General features: G+C 30.8%; 3 protein-coding genes across 3 annotated transcripts; 1 reads left to right on the top strand and 2 right to left on the bottom strand.

The window, feature by feature from the left end:
* The first annotated feature begins 1,208 nt into the window (after window positions 1–1,208).
* On the top strand, window positions 1,209–3,309 carry KCS4 (3-ketoacyl-CoA synthase 4). The gene has a single exon (XM_028084011.2). It carries the CDS (start codon window positions 1,567–1,569, stop codon window positions 3,112–3,114), a length of 1,548 nt encoding a protein of 515 aa, XP_027939812.1. The 5' UTR covers window positions 1,209–1,566; the 3' UTR covers window positions 3,115–3,309.
* Window positions 3,310–5,056: 1,747 nt separating this feature from the next.
* Window positions 5,057–10,060, bottom strand: LOC114195595 (sugar transporter ERD6-like 6). The gene is made up of 18 exons (XM_028086113.2): window positions 9,665–10,060; window positions 9,519–9,581; window positions 9,327–9,416; window positions 9,181–9,240; window positions 8,982–9,047; window positions 8,829–8,894; window positions 8,677–8,752; window positions 7,884–7,948; window positions 7,385–7,477; window positions 7,191–7,271; window positions 7,009–7,093; window positions 6,632–6,678; window positions 6,488–6,550; window positions 6,336–6,395; window positions 6,155–6,220; window positions 6,005–6,064; window positions 5,592–5,706; window positions 5,057–5,510 (listed from the first exon to the last, which is right to left on the bottom strand). The coding sequence occupies exons 1-18, from the start codon at window positions 9,854–9,856 to the stop codon at window positions 5,398–5,400; spliced, it is 1,461 nt and encodes a 486-aa protein (XP_027941914.1). The 5' UTR covers window positions 9,857–10,060; the 3' UTR covers window positions 5,057–5,397.
* A 7,015-nt stretch (window positions 10,061–17,075) lies between these two features.
* LOC114195379 (uncharacterized) lies at window positions 17,076–18,441 on the bottom strand. The gene is made up of 2 exons (XM_028085821.2): window positions 17,897–18,441; window positions 17,076–17,692 (listed from the first exon to the last, which is right to left on the bottom strand). The coding sequence occupies exons 1-2, from the start codon at window positions 18,133–18,135 to the stop codon at window positions 17,473–17,475; spliced, it is 459 nt and encodes a 152-aa protein (XP_027941622.1). The 5' UTR covers window positions 18,136–18,441; the 3' UTR covers window positions 17,076–17,472.
* Window positions 18,442–19,275: the final 834 nt, after the last annotated feature.

Here is a 19,275-nt window from a genome sequence, read left to right as displayed (position 1 = left end):
CTTGTATTTTCTTTTTTATATTTTTCCGCTTGTTTAAGTTTACGTCTACGCTCCTCAATTTTCCTACACCATCTAATACTTAAATAAAAAAGTATTCTACTTTTATATTTGATTCATCTTCATCTATTTTATATGTTAAAACAAAAAATGTCATATCATTAATTTTTGTGAGTGTGTATTGGAAAATGAAGTGTTTATTTATCATCACCATTTTTTTTTTCAATAATAAAAATCAGGGTTGGCGCAGTGGAGTTCCTATGACATAATAATCAGGTTGTATTTGACTCGGTCATTAATTATCATGCACATTTTTTGACCACTGATTTAAATATATCAGGGTTGGCTCGGTTGAGTTCCTATGATATACTAATCAGTTTGTCTCTGTCTTGATCATTAATTAGTCTACATATTATTTGTGGTGAGAAATCGGAAAACGGAAAAGTAAAAAAAAAAGAAAAAAAAAATCTGTGAATGTTTAGTTAATTGGCATGGTTAAATTAGAAATAGAGTAAAAAAATGTTTTAGTAGTTATGCAACTTAATTTGATAAAATGTTAAGTATATAGACAAGTTGACTGTAGTATCCTTGTCTATGACATACAAAATTTGAAACTTGCTTTGTTTTAACCTATTAAATTGATTGTTTAATCTATTATTGATTATACAATTCTGGTAATGAACTAATTTAGAATAATGTTATTTTTGCATGTTAACTTTAACAGATGCTGATTGCACATGATTAATTAAATTTATAAAAATTAGGTCACAGGAAAACAACTTATTTGCTTACTCGATTCAAATAATTGATCAAAGTGAATTTCTTGAAGGGATAAAATGAGGAGTTTACTTTCTTAGCAAAAAGCCTGTCTATTCACATGTTAATGCCAGCTACCAACCAACCAGTCTCTAAGCCCAACATTTCTGCATTTTCTGGATTTATCATAAATCAATATTAATGAGTGTTAAAAATGTGTCTCTGACATTTTTTTGTTCTTTTTACACAAATAACATCCATCTTCCGTAGGAGAGAAATATTTTCAGAAGGGACCAATAATCATGGACCATAAAATTTTAACTCCAAATATAATATGAATTTGCCAAAATAACAATAAATTAAAAATAAAATTGAGGATTTTTTTTAAGGACTATCCTTAAAACCCTTATTTATGATTTGTCTAAATGGATGAACGTTATAATATGCAGATTGAAATATGAAAGAAAATAGACGGGACATAGAATAATAATGTATGAAAGTTTTGTCTTTTATTTAAAGAGGTGTGAGAAAGAAGAGAGATGATTTGCGTTGAGCAGCAGCAGAGGTGCACATTGGTTGCTCTCTCCTTGTGTTGAGTCCCAGTCCCAGGTGTTGGTGCTCAGTGTACGGAACACTGAAATAACCGTTTTCCCAACACTCCAAACTCCGAACCTTCCCAACGCATAACATTACAACGTAACCCTCTTTGGACTCTCACCACACTATCCATATATATAACAAACACAACAAACCAACGTTTCTTCATTCCTTCCTTCCTTCATTCACTCACGCCGCATCCACATTCACATTCCGATGACCACCGGAGGAGGAGGAGGAGGAGGAGGAGCCGTCGGCGGCTCCGCAGTGGGAGTTCAGATCCAGCAGCAGAGCCGAATGGCGCTCCCAGATTTCCTTCAGAGCGTGAATCTCAAGTACGTGAAATTAGGTTACCACTACTTGATCTCCAACCTCTTAACCCTATTTCTAGTTCCTTTGATCCTCGTCACGCTAATCCAGGTCTCCCAGACCACCGACCTCCACCACCTCTGGCTCCACCTCCAGTACAACCTCCTCACCATCCTCACCTGCTCCGGCGTCCTCGTCTTCGGCCTCACGCTTTACGCCGTCACGCGCCCACGCGCCGTCTATCTTCTAGACTCCGCCTGCTTCCGCCCCGCCGACCACCTCAAAGCCCCCTTCCGGAGTTTCATGGACCACTCCCGCCTCACGGGAGACTTCGAGGAGTCGTCCCTGGATTTCCAGCGCAAGATCCTCGAACGCTCTGGGCTCGGGGAGGAGACCTACGTCCCCGAGGCCATGCACTCTATTCCGCCGCAGCCGTCCATGGCTGCGGCCAGAGCGGAGGCGGAACAAGTCATGTTTGGTGCCTTGGATAATCTCTTCCAAAACACCAGCCTTAAGCCTAAGGATATTGGTATTCTTATTGTGAATTGTAGCTTGTTTAACCCTACGCCCTCGCTCTCCGCCATGATTGTTAACAAGTACAAATTGAGAGGGAACATTAGGAGCTTTAATTTGGGAGGGATGGGGTGCAGTGCTGGGGTTATTGCGGTTGATCTTGCAAAGGACCTTTTGCAGGTTCATAGGAACACTTATGCCGTGGTTGTTAGCACCGAGAACATTACTCAGAATTGGTACTTTGGGAACAAGAAGTCCATGCTCATCCCCAATTGCCTCTTCCGGGTCGGCTGCTCCGCCCTGCTGCTGTCGAACAAGCCGGCCGATCGGAGGCGGGCCAAGTACCGGCTTGTCCATGTTGTGAGGACTCATCGCGGTGCTGATGACAAGGCGTTCCGGTGCGTTTACCAGGAGCAGGATGATGCTGGCAAGACTGGAGTTTCTTTGTCAAAGGATTTGATGGCGATTGCTGGTGGAGCACTGAAAACCAACATCACCACACTTGGTCCTTTGGTGCTGCCAATCAGTGAGCAGCTTCTGTTTTTTGTGACTTTGCTGATGAAGAAGTTATTCAAAGCTGATGTGAAGCCTTACATACCGGATTTCAAGCTTGCTTTTGATCACTTTTGCATACATGCTGGAGGCAGGGCTGTGATTGATGAGCTGGAGAAGAACCTGCAGCTGCGTCCTGAGCATGTGGAGGCTTCTAGGATGACCCTGCACCGGTTTGGGAACACTTCCTCTAGCTCCATTTGGTATGAACTGTCTTACATTGAAGCCAAAGGGAGGGTGAAGAAGGGCAACAGGGTTTGGCAAATTGCATTTGGAAGTGGTTTCAAATGTAACAGTGCTGTTTGGCAGGCACTGAGAAATATTAAGCCTTCTCCTAATGGACCATGGGAAGATTGCATCGATAAGTATCCTGTGGAAATTCTCACATAGTTCAGTTACATACTCTGGTTGTTACAATTGAATTCAGGGTACCCTTCACTAGTTTCCAGATCCACTATCTATCTATGTTGTAGATTTCATAGTGTATTTCACTGCCTCTTTTGTGTTTGATGATTGTGGATTTCCATTTGGTCAAATTCATGTATCTGGAGTAATTATGATATGGGAATACCTGAATTTTTTTTATTCTTGTTGATGCTCTTTATATCTAGAGAAATACATATATATATATATATATATATATATATATATATATATATATATTTTTTAAATTCCTAGCCTTTAAATGTCGTGCTTCTCGCTGGGTATAATCTGCAACTGCATTGTAATCTTCTAAAAAAGTCTCATACCTGGTTTCTTGAAGGGTTTTCCGATCCTAAAAATGTGCAGCAATGCTGGTAATATCTTTGCTTATTTCTTTAGAATTTTCTTTCCTTAGTTGTTAATATTGCACTTTCCTCTGCAATTTGCTGGAACAGTTTGGCCAAATCAGTTTATCTTTGCCACACCAAATATTCAAGTGCTTAAATCACAGTAGCAGTATAGTTATATGTTACACAAGCCTCCATTATATAAGAGTATTTTTTGTAAACTAAACAAAGTGCTTGATCATTGCTTTGATGAAGTACACAAAAAATTTCGTTGTTCTCTATCTACATAGTTTATTCAAACTTCGAAGTAATTTTTAGCACCCAAATGGGGCATGCACTGCCCCAAAAGCTATAGGAACTAGCATTTTGGCATACCAATGGAATATTGAGTGAAAAGAAGCATAGTCATTGGAAATGAGGATTTGATTTACGTTGTGAGAAGGACGTGGTGATCCTGGTTTGAGGGTACGTTGCTGAGACCTTAGTGCATGTCCTTTAAAAGTTGTTGCAACTCGCATTTCTAGTTCTCGTCTCTCTGATTACGCATTAAGCAACTGTGACGTACATTTCACGTGAACTCTGTAGCTGAAAGCAATGTAAACACACATCCCAATCACATTTAACCACTGTAACGTCTTCTTTCCTTTTCGATCCTGTTGATTCTTGAAACAATTGTATACCAAACCCATTCTCTAAGCCCACTTGTTTTATTTTTTTACTTGCGGCACCCATAAATGAAGGACATACACGTTCTGATTGTTCTTGCCACAATCATGAATAAAAAAATATACATCCAAACATTTCTTTTTTTAACATGTTTCATTGGAGATTTTTCTATTTTTTTAACAAGTTTTATTTATTTCTAATAAATTGTATCGATTACAAAAAGAATATTGGTTGCTTGATCAGTGGAGCATCAAAATTAGTATTGTATGTGCTAGAGTGTGAAGGCAACATGGAGCAATGAAAAAGAAAAGTGAGGTTCCAACGTAATAAAAACCACAACTTTTTGTTATTTATTTATCATGTATAGAACACACAAATTTATACATTCTTCCTATTTCTTTTCTATTCTTGCTGTCTCTGTTCTACCAAAGAGAGTGTACGTTTCTATTTTTCTCCCATTCTCTTCCTTTCTTGCTATCTCTATCTTACCAAATTGTACATGTAGAATTTCATTCTTTTCCTTTCTTGTATCTCCATCCTACCAAATTGTACTTGTGGAATACCATGGCTTGGATGGTCCATACAGCATTTTCCTTTTTCACTTGCCACAACCACCCAAAACTAGTTATGACACAAGAAAGTACTGAAAAGATTCCTTTTTTCATTTTATATATACATATATATATATATATATATATATATATATATATATATATATATGTATGTGTGTGTGTGTATGTATTGCATGAAAATCCATGTAAATACTACAATTAACAATTTCTCTGCTTATAATCTGTCAGGTTTTGAGTTTCACTAGAACTGTAGCTACACTAATGTCTGAAGCCCCATTTTTAAAAACAATAACCAATTCCTTTAGCAACACAATACCAAATAAATTGAACTGAAACTTCAAATAAGTTGACATTTATAATCAATAGCAACACAATTTGCAAAGGGGGCATAAATAGTAATACAAATTTGGCTTACATTTTCCACAAACCAAAATAAGATAATGAATTAATTAATAAGTAACAATTACGGGATGAACTAGTCTAAGTGAATGTCTAAGGAAGGAGCCAATCCACACAAAAACCTTCAAGAACTTGCCGGAGGATTCCCAATTTCAAGGGATGGAATCTAATGAATAATACATGAACCACATGATAATGTCAGATACCTTACAAACTCTGAAATCAACTTGTGTAGAAGTGGAAAGAAAACTGCTTGAGGAGAAACTTCATCTGAAAGACAATTGGATTTCTTCAATGGATCTTCCCTTGGTCTCAGGGACCCAAATGGTAACAAATCCTACAGTTAAGGCACATACTAATGCATATATGGTGAATGTACCTGTGAAGAACAAAGGTGGTTTCAGGTTAACAAATGACAAAAATGTTCAGAGGAAAATGTAGGCAATGTATACAAACAAACCTCCAGAACTCCAATCCAAGAGCATATTAGCTGTTAGTGTAACCAGCCAAGAAATTAACCAGTTGGCAAGTGTTGCAACACTCCCTGCTAAGCCTTTGATGTTTAATGGAAGAATCTGTGATATGATACATTGAACAAATTAACTTTGACAGTGACTTTAAATGCAATCAGTAATAAAGAACACTACTAATTTTATTTCAACAATTTGTGTTACAAGCAAATGCAATCGTGCAATTCTCCATTTCAGAAGTATAATGTTGATCACAAGAAGAAATTAAATAATCAAAACAGCTTTATCCATGCAATCCAAAAATGTTAGTTTACTGTTTTTTGGTACCAAAAGGGTGTATTGTTTTCAGGTTTTCAGATATTCTAACTTCATTATTCCTAATCATAAAACCACAGAAATGTACCTCAGACATTATAATCCATGGCATAGCTCCCATTCCCAGAGAGAATGCAATAACCATGGCCTGAAACAATTGGAAGTTTGAAACTCAATACTCAGATAACAAGCAGTCAAAAACATTATTTGAATAATGAGTTTACATGTTTCCACATACCATAACTCCAACCACTGACGTTGTGCTCAATATCCCATACAAGGAAGAAGTTTCTGATACAATAGCCTGGGAGAAAATATCAGAAAAAATATAAATAAGAGGTGGCAAATTTCAGACAAGTACATACGTTTAATAAAACAGTTCATGATATTTACCTAGCAACAAATAAAAATAGTATTACCTTTACATAGAATGAGATTGCAACAAGCAAGAGACTAAAAGTCATTCCAGATGCAGAGACCTGCAATGCAATGGAAAATTTGACCATTTTTATTCTAATCCTCCAAACAGATAGTCAGATTAACTAAACATGATAGAAAAGTTTAGACTCACAATAAGAAGAAGCCGGCGTCCAGATTTATCGGCCAACCACAAGGTTAAACTAGTGGCAAGAACCTGGGCAACATTTAAATATTTATCAAGCAATGAATTGAGAATACTGGATAAAGGATATTAAAAAGTTCATTTCAGCTGAACCTGAACTGCACCAACTCCAAGTGTTGCTGCATCGCTCGAACTAATTCCTGTTTAATGTGTGTTGAAATGATGAGAATAAAGGATAATTTTATATGTAATTGCATGAGAATATTGCAAGAAATAATCATGAGAAACAAGTTTTTGTCATGACCCCATCCCATAAAAGAAAGTTCTGATCATTAAGGTGATTATTCATTGTCATACCAATTGAACAATTGTAGGCTTCATTAAATACTTTTCAAACATTTGAATTCATCACTTCAATAATTTCAGTTCATGGTTTTGAACAGAAAAGGAGTGTTATTGAAAGTCACGGTTCCCTCATATTACTCCTGATACAGTACTTCTGACTAGTATAAGAAATCAGCATAGCATACCAGCACTTCGAAAGATGGTACTGGAATAAAAAAGAACACCATTAATTCCAGAAAGCTGTTGCAACATAAGTAGTCCAATGCCAATCTGCAAGATGAGTAAGTAAAAAATGGTTAGACTCTAATGGTCAATGCTAATTTGTTATGCAACTCAACTCCATAAGGAAGATGGATTTTTGAAATACCATTAAAGGAAGCCAATATCTTCTTTGTTTGAGATCTGCAAATCGAATTGTTGTTCTTCTGTTGCTTGAAGCAACAGCCCTCTGAATAACATGATTCCACATAAATTGTTAATTTTAGGATACATTAAATGGCAATAAAAATGTAAGAATCATGAGGGTTATACATTGGAATAAAACTGATGAATGCTTATTACCTTAATTTCATTCACTTCAGCAGAAATATCAGTATCAAAGCCTCGGAGTACTTGCAAGGAAGTTTCAAATTCTTCTGTCATTCCCATTTTTGCCTAAATTCAGTAAAGCAACCACACTTTGAGAAACTATCAACACAAATTTGATTACTATCAAGGCAAATTTAATGACTAGGGGAAAGACCAAATGCATGAATTAAACTAAATTATTATAAAACTAAACTAATTTTTAAAAGTGGTTAGAGAGAACTGAACTACGTTGTGTACTGGTTTAAATGAATTGAATTGAACTGTATTACAGTTTGAGTGAACTGGACAAAATTTAACTACTCTAAATTGTTTTTTTGCTAAGCTAATTTTTTATGACAATTCAATACAGTTTTTTTAAACAGTTCAGTTCTTTCATACAATTTGATTCAGTTCAGTGTTAATTTGGTTCAATTCAAATATTGTTCAACAGCCGTATCAACGACACTAATGAATACAGATTCGCAAAGCTTACCAGCCATCTAGGAGATTCAGGAATGAAAAATAGGCCAGGTATCAACAATGTACATGGTAAAATTCCTGCAAAAGTAAGAACATAGAGGAGCTTAGTTTGAGTTTCCTGCAGAACATACAAGTCAGTAGTGTGTTATTTATGCTTAAACAATGTCTTTCTTCAGTTGATCTGAAACAGTGAATGGGGTTTAAAAGTTCCCAACACTCCAAGCTTAGACTAAATATAAGGCATGTCCTGATTGTGATAAAATCAAACCTGAATTGAATGACCTTAGAATTTGGGTTTAAGATGTAATTCAACTTCACAAAACTTTCTTCTAAGATGAGAACTACTCAAACTTTATCACAAGGATTACATTGATCATATCTCTAGTCAATTTGGGAATCTCAAACATGAATTTAGATTTTAGATTTTTGGTGCTAGCTCTCTACTGTGCCTTCAAAATATACTAATTAACACTTATGTTGATGTTTGAAAATATATTGAAAAGAATTATAATATACCAGCATCGGTGTATTCTTAATGTTCAAGAGAGAATAACACTAAAAAACCCAGTAGAGAATCTGGACTCGATCTCCTCTAACACAACATGGGCAAATGCATTTGCCTAGTACCAAAATCCATTCAAGCCAAGTAATACACATCTAGAGCATAGAAATTATGTGTTGGCCCAATAATAATCATAGGATACAATCTGAATCCAACTTAAAATTTGAGTAGAGGATCTAATTCAACTTCACAAAATCTCCCAACTTAGTTTTATTTATGACATCTGATAACAAGAGGGTATTACCTAAAATTGCAAGGATTCTCCACTCAACAAAAATCCCCAGCAGATACGCCAGCATAATTCCAAGCGTGACAGATAGCTATGCAGAAAAGAAACAATAAGGATCACTAATCTAAGAAATGTTAACTATCTTTCATTATATCACATCAACCAACCTGATGAACTGAAACCAAACCACCCCTCAAGTTTGGAGGTGATATCTCAGCTATATACACCGGAACCTGTGAATTTGAAGTTTGAACACTCAATAATTTTTCCATATATAACTTAATCCCACATTAGCATAATGAAAAACATTTCACAATTACCGTGTAAGATATTATTCCTACTCCAAACCCTTCCAACAATCTTCCCATATAAAGAAAAGAAGAATCCTGAAAATGAAGAACATGTCAAGCTCAAGCTCAAGACCAATTTATTTCCTGAACAATTGCGTTTTTCGATTCACATCGAAATGCAACTAATGTGATTCTAGGTAAATAAAATATTACAACGATTCAAGCTTACATTTGCAAAAGAGATAGCGAGCCAACCAATAATATTCGGAATGGATGCAATCATCAAAGACTGCAATTTCAGACAAGAAACTGAAATTAAAGCAAAAGCTCACACTTTTACACAAGAAAAAAAGGAGAAACTAAATAAAAGGGTACCCCTTTTCGCCCTATATACTCCGCAATCTGACCACTAGCTATTGCTCCAACCATGGCACCGACATTGGACAAAGAACCAAACAAAGAAAACTGCCCAACAAACACATGAAGTTGTGAAAAACAAAAACAAGGAACCATAATCAAACAATTCAACACTTGATCAATTCTCAAGTTCTCATTGATGCATCATACCTCAGAAACAGAAAGGCCGAGATCAGTGATGATAGCAGCTTGGGTCGGCGAAGTGTAACCAGCCTGTGAGAAAACGATGAAGATCATGTTTTTGGAGTTACCCTTTTGCTTATGCCATTGATTTTGCAAGAAAAATAGATTCTTACAGTGAAACCAAACTGAAGAGGACCCAAAGCAACGATTAGAACACAAGCAATGACTGAGATGGAGGAATCACGAATTGCCTGTGTGGAACCAAACACACTGGATTGTCTCCCACTCATACGATACCAACTTCCTGTGTGAAGAAATGGCTTCTTGAGATCCCTTCCCTCTTCATTTTCCTCTCTCAAACTCATTTTTTCTTTCTCTGTTTTCTGCTGTTACTTCTTAATGTCAACACCTCTTTCTTCAATCCAACACACACCTGCATAAGAGGAAAATTAGATATGACATGACACCACGTGTTTTATAATCAAACACCCATTAAAGATCGACATAACAAGAAAGAAACAAAGACAATGTTTTCTCAACGTGCTGCTTCTGATTTTCATCTTTTGAATTTTCATCTTTTGCATATGATAAGTATTATTAAATATGTTTTTAATTTCTTGTTTTTCTTTCTATTTGATATTTTTCTATTTTAAATTATAAGAAATGTTTTTAGTTTCAAATTTATATCATTTGACTTTTATTTAACGTCATTACTTACTTAATGTTTATCCATTTTGTAGATTTTTGAAGACATTACATGGATACACGTCATGTTTATACATATCCTAAAAATAGTCAAAACTATGAAGAGATTATTATGCAATCCTTTTTGTTAATTAATGCTTTCTTTACAAAGATTTTTTCCTTAAGATAATTTGCATAAAATTTTAAGAACCCTAACTTCAAATTGACCGTTATAATAACATGTAATTTTATTTATTATTATTAGCATACACAACTGTATGCATTTTTAAAAATATATAAAATAAAACTATATTTATTAAAATAAAGTAAAATATATAAGAAAAGACGAGAAAAATAACCGTTGATAAATAGATATAAGAAAAAATAACGATCAATTTTCAAAAATTTAATAAATAATTATATTTTAAAAGATAAAATTGATATTTTAAAATGTAGACACAAAAAAAATTCTTTTCGTATATTGTTATAAATTATTATTACCGGTCAAAATACGTCCATTTGTATTTTTTTATAATAAAAAGTGATAGGATTATTATTATTATTATTATTATAAAAATAAATATAAATAATTTTATTGTAAATAATTTTATTTATTTTGTAGATAATTTTTTAATTAAAATTTAATCAAATTTAAAAAAATATCAAATAAAAAACAGTTAAATTTAAATAAACAATTGCTTAAAAAATAATATTTGATAAAATAATTATTTTAATTTAAAAAAGTATTTAAAAGATAAAATTATAAATGGATAAAAAGAAGGAATTATAGATTATACAATTTTTAATAGGGTTAAATATGTGTTTGGTCCCTCAAGTTTAAGTGAAATTTGGAATTAGTCCATCTTCGAAACTTTATACCAATTTCGTCATTCATCTTTAAAAATGCGTGAATTTAGTTCTTTTAACCAAATTTTGTTAAGTTTATATGACGTTTCAAGCGCATTTCATGATAATATTTGAATTGTTTATACCATTTGACACATTTTTCGCTTTAATGTTAACTCAAATATTATCATAAAATGCGTTTAAAATGTCAAATAAATTTAACAAAAATTGGTAAGAAGGACTAAATCCACGCATTTATAAAGATGAAGAACTAAATTGGTATAAAGTTTCGAAGAGGGACTAATTTCAAAATTTACTGAAACTTGAGGGACCAAAAACATATTTAACCCTTTTAAATATTATGTGTACTTCTTTTTACAAAGTTTACAACAAATCTCACCCTAAATAGGATAATTGGTTATTATACGTTTATTGAGGTTTGCGATATTAATTACATTTTTTAGAAAAAAATAAAGTTTTTAGTTCTTTTCATTCATTTTTTTAAAAACTTGATCTTTATCTCTATATTTTCAATTTGATAAGTTAGTTTCTAAATTTAAAAATATATTAACTGTCAGGTTTTACAGAGGGGTTTCACTGGGGAGATACAATACCAATGAGACCCGAGCCTAACCACATAAGACACTGACACTACTCTTAACCCAAAACCTTAAGACATTAGGTTGATGGGTCTTTATTTTTACATAGTGTTCTATTTTCTCATTTCTAATCAATATGAAACTTAGACTCACACTTGGATTCCTAACATTAACTATCTCTCTTCTAACTTTCAATATGAAAAATAACTTACTTAATGCTGAATTTGGGTGTAAAAGGAAAGGAACAATTTAATATATTTTAAAAAAATTTAGAATTAATTCATGAATTGAAAAAGGGGACTAAAATCAAATTTAACAAAAATATTTATAAATATGAAAAACAACTTTTTCCCAAATTTAAGATAATTTCAATCCTTCACAAAATGTTAAAGAAGAGAAGACTAAATTAATTTTTTTATTTAAATTGTTCGGTTTAATCACTTAATGATTAAAAAAATAATTTTTAGCAATTAAAATCAAATAAATACTGTCCCTTCTCCTCTAATTAGAGGTAAAATGCTAAATTGACAATCTCCATGCATGAGAATTGTCTCAAACATCAATTGAAAAGCAAGAGAAAAATATGGATTCAGTATTGAAAATTAAAGAAAAAATTAATAAAAAAATGGATTCAAGTATAATTTTAACTAAATTAATTGCATTCAATATTTTAAGGATATTCAAATTTAATTAAAAATTGAGTTAAATATTTTTTTTGTCTTTTAACTTTAGGTGAATTTTAGAATTAGTCTATTTCAATATTTTGGACCAATTTAGTCATTCATATTTCGAAATACGTGAATTTAATTCTTTTAATAAAATTTTGTTAAATTTATTTAACATTTCAATCGTGTTTGATAATAGTATTTGACTTAACATTTAGGAAAAAATGTGTTAAATATTAAAAATAACTCAAATATAATCATGAAATGCATACAAAACATTAAATAAACCTAATAAAATTTGATTAAAATAATTAAATTCAGGTATTTCAATAGACGAAGGATTAAATTAGTCTAAAGTTAAATGAACTAATTTCAAAATTGACTAAAAGTTAAGAGAATAAAAACATATTTCACCCTTAAAAATTTAATTTGTCATTTATTTGATAAAACTTTTCGACTCAAAGACTCAATTATTTTGGCTGCTGTTCAATATCTTGTCCACCAAATCTTCTTTCTTCTTCTTAATTTTTCCATCTTTGGTGGGTTTGAGAAAGAGACAAAGTTAAACAAACAATTATGTTGTTATCGGTGAACACTATCGAAGAAAAACAGAGTTTATATAACTTTACGGAAAATAACATAAAAAATGCAATTTTATTTACTGCAAACGTTACTTAAAGACATTGAAAGAAAACCGTACCTTATAATAATTAATGCATACTTTGACCATTTTTTTTATTTTGCCACGGATATTCCGTGTTGAATAGATTACTATTTGTTGAATAAATTTTTGCACGTGTCATGTTATTTGTGGTAGGTATATCCAATTAAATTATCTTCATAAATAACTTCAACTACAATTTTTTTCTTTTATAAAGAGATATACGATAAAAGGAAAATAATTATTTAACTTTACAATTTTTTAAATAATTTTTTATTTTTTTATTTTCAATATTTTAAAACTAATTAAAAGATATCATATCATATTATAAGAAAAAATTGTAAATTTAATAGTTAAAATATTATTTTTCAACGATAAAATTTACTTTTTTCATCAATTAATTGCTTCTGATAAAATGTCTTCAGATACTTGAAAGCAGAAAAGTCAATAAGTTTCAATTGAGCTGACTTAGGTTAAAAAAGTTTAAACACTTCCCAGTTGAGTCAAGATAAACTCAATTCATTTAATTTGGTTAAATAAGTTCAAATTAAGTTTAGTGACACTTATTTTCTGTTTAAATTCTTCAATCTATTAGAATAATTTTGTTTATTTAAATTCAAATTAAAATTCAATACAACTTCAACATCTTTATAATGTTTTTTATTTGAAATGAAACTGAAAATTAACAACTAGTAGATGAAATAAAACAAGAAACAATATGCATAATTAATTGAGTCAATCTACATAGAGTTAGATTGAAAATTTTTAAATCGGGATAAAATCTCGTTCTATATTTTAACAACTTATATGAGTCAAATTTACTTATTTTTCATATCTATTTAAAAGATACATGTTCAATTTCATAATTAATTATTTCAATAACTTCTCAATACCACAAGTATTAATATAACTCACTATATATTACAATCTATGTTATATTGATTTTAAATATATATTCTTTCTGCAATTTTCATTAATTTAAACACTTTAAGTCAACTAATTACGTTTATATTTTGATATTTTCTTATAAATATATAAATAATATTTTGATATTTTCTTAGATAATTGAACATGTGATCTACACCCCTATATTTTTTAATCCCCTAAGTTTTCCCATTTATATCAAATCCATGTGTTTCTATTATTATATATTATCTGGATTTGTCACTTTTGAAGATTAGAATATGTTTATTGTTAAGTCACTGACAAAACCAATACCATTATCATTAATTAAGATTATCAACCATAAAAATAGTACATGTTATAAAAAAAATAGGGTATTTATTATTTAAAAATTGTGTTGTGTAAAAGAAGTTATAAGGGAAAGAGACACCATATTTCTCTATATCTTTTGAGATATAAAATTAATAGTAGTGGTTACATAAAAAATTGATGGTTTATATAGTATTAGGAAGACTAAACCGAGAAAGAAGAAAATTAGGAGAAAAAAAAATTCCACTAGTAGACAAATTGATTTGGCTATAAATGTTTTACATAATAAAATGAGACAAAAAGAGAATTGTTAGGTATGTACAACACCATACATCTAGGAAAATGAAACATACTAAGCTACAAATAAAAATATCTAAAATAAACTTAACAATTCTTTTAACAAATACATGAGCTTCCAACAATAAGTTCTATTTTTGTAGTCCACAAATTAATACTAAATGCTTATTTGAAAATCAACAAAATCAATATTGATATAACCAATAATTTGAAAATCTCCTCCCTCACAACAAAATCATGTGGTTTGAAGTGAGATAAGTAAAATTTGTCATATACTTATTAATAAGGTTCATGGGCTCAATTAACTATTAATAAACTGTTAAAATGGGTTAAAATATGTGAGACAACTTTGTCCATCACGTATTAAAGTTGGGTTGGATTAAAATAAATTTACAATTTTAGTATGATCAACAATGAATTTGGTTCACTAAAAATTTGACTTATCTGAGTTCAATCCGTGATGAGTCGGGTTAGTGAACCAACAAAGACATAAAAAATAAAATAAAAATTCACCTCATTCATAACTTAAGAGTCCAACCCAAAGTAGAAGCAAACTTGTTTTCAAAATTTTTTTGGATAAAGAGGTCCATGTCCATGACACTTCATTCGGTCTCTACATTTGTCTCTCGTCAGTCATTGTCTTTTTCCTAAGGTTGTAAGGTATAATAATTATATCATTTTCCATAGAATGATCATTTAGGTTTATAGAGTTTAAAACCTTCATAAAACATTATTTCGACATGAAATATATATTTGGGTAGAATGAAGTATTTTATTGACAAAGAAGTCACACAAAGGTCTAATGTTTTTTTATGCAAAATAAAGAGTCATATAGATATGGTATGAACAAGAAAAGTAATTTTATGAAAATTTCAAAACACAAAACTTGTAAATTATGAAAATGGATTCAAGGAGGAGTAGACTTACTTTAAAATGATTGTCTATGTCTCATGTGTTTACCTCCCAAGTTAATATAATAGTCCAAATAAGATCATATTAGACATCATTATGAACCGATAATTAAAACGGTTAAAATAGGTCACCCGACCCCAGTCCATTAAGGGTTGGTCACTTAGTAACCCAATCTGACTTACTTATTAGTGAGCTCAAGAAATTTGAGTTTGAGTTGGGCCGACCCACCACTGGTTGGTGGGTTAAACGGATTGATTCACTTAATTAAAAAAATTACAATTTCTTTTTCTTCAATTTAACATTTTTTTTTAAATATGTAACCAAAATCTAAAAAGTTCAAACCTATTTTAAAAATTTGTTTTTTCTCATTTTAGACAAAAAATAAATCATTTATCCCAAAAACTAAATCATAATTCTAAAAAAAATCTAAATAATCTCACAAGTCAATCCAACATATTCATCTTAAAGTTAGAAAAGAAACTCAGAAACATTAGGTTACAAATCAACAATTAACATATAAAGTATGTTTATATTTACTCTTTGTCTATTTTAACACAGTTGTCTTCAAGGTGGAATTCAAGCTCAAATAAATTACTTGAAAAAAAATTAAAGGAAATAAAGATAAAATTAAACATGACTAATTCATGATGAAAAGATATGGGGCACATATATTGGATTTCTATATTTAGTAAGGCATAGCAAACAATTTCAACTCTTATCTTATGTTTGCATGAAAAATATTTAGAAGGTACGTAGATCATTCTTATAAGAATATAAAAAGTTTTATAACCAAATATGTTATTTCGATATAAATTTTTTAAAAATTGAGATTTTAGAAATTTATATAAGTATTTTAATTTCTTTACAATTATAAAATTTCAAAAAATTCATATAAAAAATAAGAATTTGAAATCTCCTTTCTCAAAGTTGTGCATCTTTTCTTTATTTATAAATAGGGTTAAATATTTTTTTGTCCTTTAACTTTTATTGAAGATTGAAATTAGTTTTTATTTGAAACTTTGGGCCAATTTAGTTTATAATATTTCGAAATGTATAGATTTAGTCATTTTAACCAAATTTTGTTAATATTATTTATTGTTTCAAACACATTTTTTAACTAATATCGAAATAAATATGTGTTAAATGGTATAAACAACTTAAATGTTATCATGAAATATGTTTTAAAACGTTAAATAAACTTAACCAAATTTGATGAGAAAAAAATTAAATTCATGTGTTTCTAAAACGAGGGACTAAATTAGATCAAAGTTTTAAAAGATGAATCAATTCCAATCTTCACCTAATTAAAAGACTATATATATATATATATTAACAATTCTCAATTCTTTTTTTTTTTGTGTTTTTAATTGAACAAATAACATACTGAGCAGTTATTTTTCTACTAATTCACAAAGTAACAATGGGAATGAATGCGGGTATTCTACTATAAGACTTGTGCGTTGCAGGTCTTCAGCTTAAAAAAGAAAATTCTAAAATAAAAAGTGTGGTTTGAGGAAATTTATTGGGAGAGATATGATACCGACAGGACATTAGTCAAACTCAGAGATCATTGAAATCATTTGCAATTCAAAATTTCAGAACAATGAATTATATGATTTTTAACTTTATTCTGGGTCCTCAATGTTTAACTTAATCTCTATTCCTAACACATTCAGATACAAATTTTAGTAAATTTAAAACTATTTCATTTCATAAAACAATCAAACTTTATCTCTATGTACATCAGTGTACTGGTCAAAGAATAAAAAAATGATGGGTGTGCATCCTCATCACAAATCTTAAATACAATACTTTTTATGTTAACAGCACCAGAGTGTGATCTTTCTGTACATCTTATGCTAACATTTCTTTCCTCCCACACCTTGTCTTTGGGAATGATTCTGCTTCATTCATTCCTTGATGACAAAACTTGTGTAAATTAAGCCAATAATCAATTGACATATTACAATTAACTGGCATTATTTTGCAAACACCATAAAGCATGTTTCAAAAAGGTTGAAATAATTATACAATACAGAGTATTTACTTAAAACTAATATTGACTTAACCTACACAGTGTTTTACCAATTCTGTATCATATCTCATTATGCAGAGGGTGATTGTGCTTGGGGTGCCTCTGATGCTTCTTCCTCTCTTAGTTCCATTGTTAGTTCCTCTAATAATATTTGCTCTGATGGTGCCCATGCCGGTGCCTCTGATGGTCCCTCTGATGGTGATCTTCTTGGTGCAAATTCTAGTTCTCCTAAATTGTCTTCCTCTTCATCATCAAGAAGACTCTGTACTGCACCAGATGAACCCATAACACTGTTTTGTGATAACAGCAACAATCACAATCAATTTTTGAGTAGTTTTATATTTTAATCTTGTAAGAACACACCAACATCTAACTACTTTTGTTTCAGAAACATTTCAAATTACCTTTCAAGATCACAGTTTTATGATTACCACAAAAAGTTGATGGTGTGTGTAAAATGTAAAAGGAGATAAGAATGAGACACATGTTCTTACCGAGCTTCTTGAACCCAGTCATTTAGAGATCCTGAATTTAAGGCCTCCTCAGCAGCCCTTTTAGCAGAACCATCTGATACAGCTTTCTCAGCCCCAAATATTGTGTCCTCAGATAAACCTGCTTTGGCTGCTTCGCTTTTTGCTTGCTCAATCACACTCTGCCAAGGATTATCATCACACAAAACTGAATGCAATGTCACACTCAAAACCAATGCAAATACCAAACCTATATTTGCCATTTCCCTGTTTTGCTAATTCCTTAGAGACAATTCAACAAACACCTTCGGGACAGTATGGTAGCCTCAATGCAGCAACGATTAAGTGAAACTTTTATCTATCTGGCTAAAACTAGGTCCTTATATGATGCAAAATCATTGGATATAATTGACTTAATGAGGATCATGAAAGTGCTTTCTTGGGTTGAAATGGGGTTCACACAAGTGTAAACTTTTCGGCTCTCACATCCAAATTTGTTATAATTGGTTAATTTTATGTGTTCTATGTTTTCAACTATTCGGCATCAACCATCTTACAATGTTTCTTTTGCAAAACCTTCATTTGCGGCTTTACTAATTATACACTCTAATCTTTTCCTTAGTAGTTTCGTACAAGATTGTTACAATTTTTTAAAGGATTGAGGTTTAGTAAGAATATTAACAATTTTATCTTCTTTTGTTTGGTTATAAGGAAAACTGTAATTTTATTTAAATTAATTTACTCATTTGTATGAGTGATGGTTGTAGAAATTAATGATGTACTCAACCTTTTAAAAAACAAATTTATTTTTTGATTAAACAATAACTAATGACATTAGAAAAAAAATAAAATTATGATAATATTCATAATTTTATGTGTATTGTTCCACACTTGTTTAGTTTTAATAAGTTGTCTCGGACATGAAAAAAGAATCAATTAATTTTTTAATCTTCATGGAAGTAAAATGGATTTCATATATTTTTGTTTTCTCAAATTTCAGTCAATTTTAGAATTAGTCTCTTTTCAAAATTTTATATCAATTTAATTATTCATTTTTATAAATACGTGAATTTACTTCTTCTTACCAAATTTTGTTAATTTTATTTGACATTTTAAACCCATTTTATAATAATATTTGAGTTAATATTAAAGCAAAAATGTGTCAAATAGTGTAAACAATTCAAATACTGTCATGAAATGTGCTTGAAACATCATATAAATCTAATAAAATTTGGTTAAAAGAATTAAATTCACGCATTTTTAAAGATGAAGTAGTAAATTAGTCAAAAATTTAAAAAAGAGACTAATTTTAAATTTTACTGAAATTTGAGGGACAAAAATAGATTTAACTGAAGTAATATTATTATAAGAATATTTTCAATATTTAAAATAATTATATATTT

Source organism: Vigna unguiculata, chromosome 8, assembly GCF_037176805.1.
Source record: "Vigna unguiculata cultivar grain cowpea cultivar isolate G323 ecotype 2 chromosome 8, ASM3717680v1, whole genome shotgun sequence".
NCBI classification, from domain to species: Eukaryota; Viridiplantae; Streptophyta; class Magnoliopsida; order Fabales; family Fabaceae; genus Vigna; species Vigna unguiculata.
This window is presented reverse-complemented; position numbering and strand designations above follow the sequence as displayed.

Excerpts from the sequence above, each read along its gene's own strand:
- LOC114195595 (XM_028086113.2), bottom strand. The coding sequence starts at position 9,856 with ATGAGTTTGAGAGAGGAAAATGAAGAGGGAAGGGATCTCAAGAAGCCA. Across the intron at positions 9,417-9,518 it reads TCGGCCTTTCTGTTTCTGAG|TTTTCTTTGTTTGGTTCTTT; the intron begins GTATGATGCATC and ends TTTGTTGGGCAG. Across the intron at positions 5,511-5,591 it reads CTTGGATTGGAGTTCTGGAG|GTACATTCACCATATATGCA; the intron begins GTTTGTTTGTAT and ends TGTTCTTCACAG.
- KCS4 (XM_028084011.2), top strand. The coding sequence starts at position 1,567 with ATGACCACCGGAGGAGGAGGAGGAGGAGGAGGAGCCGTCGGCGGCTCC.
- LOC114195379 (XM_028085821.2), bottom strand. The coding sequence starts at position 18,135 with ATGGCAAATATAGGTTTGGTATTTGCATTGGTTTTGAGTGTGACATTG. Across the intron at positions 17,693-17,896 it reads GACTGGGTTCAAGAAGCTCG|TGTTATGGGTTCATCTGGTG; the intron begins GTAAGAACATGT and ends ATCACAAAACAG.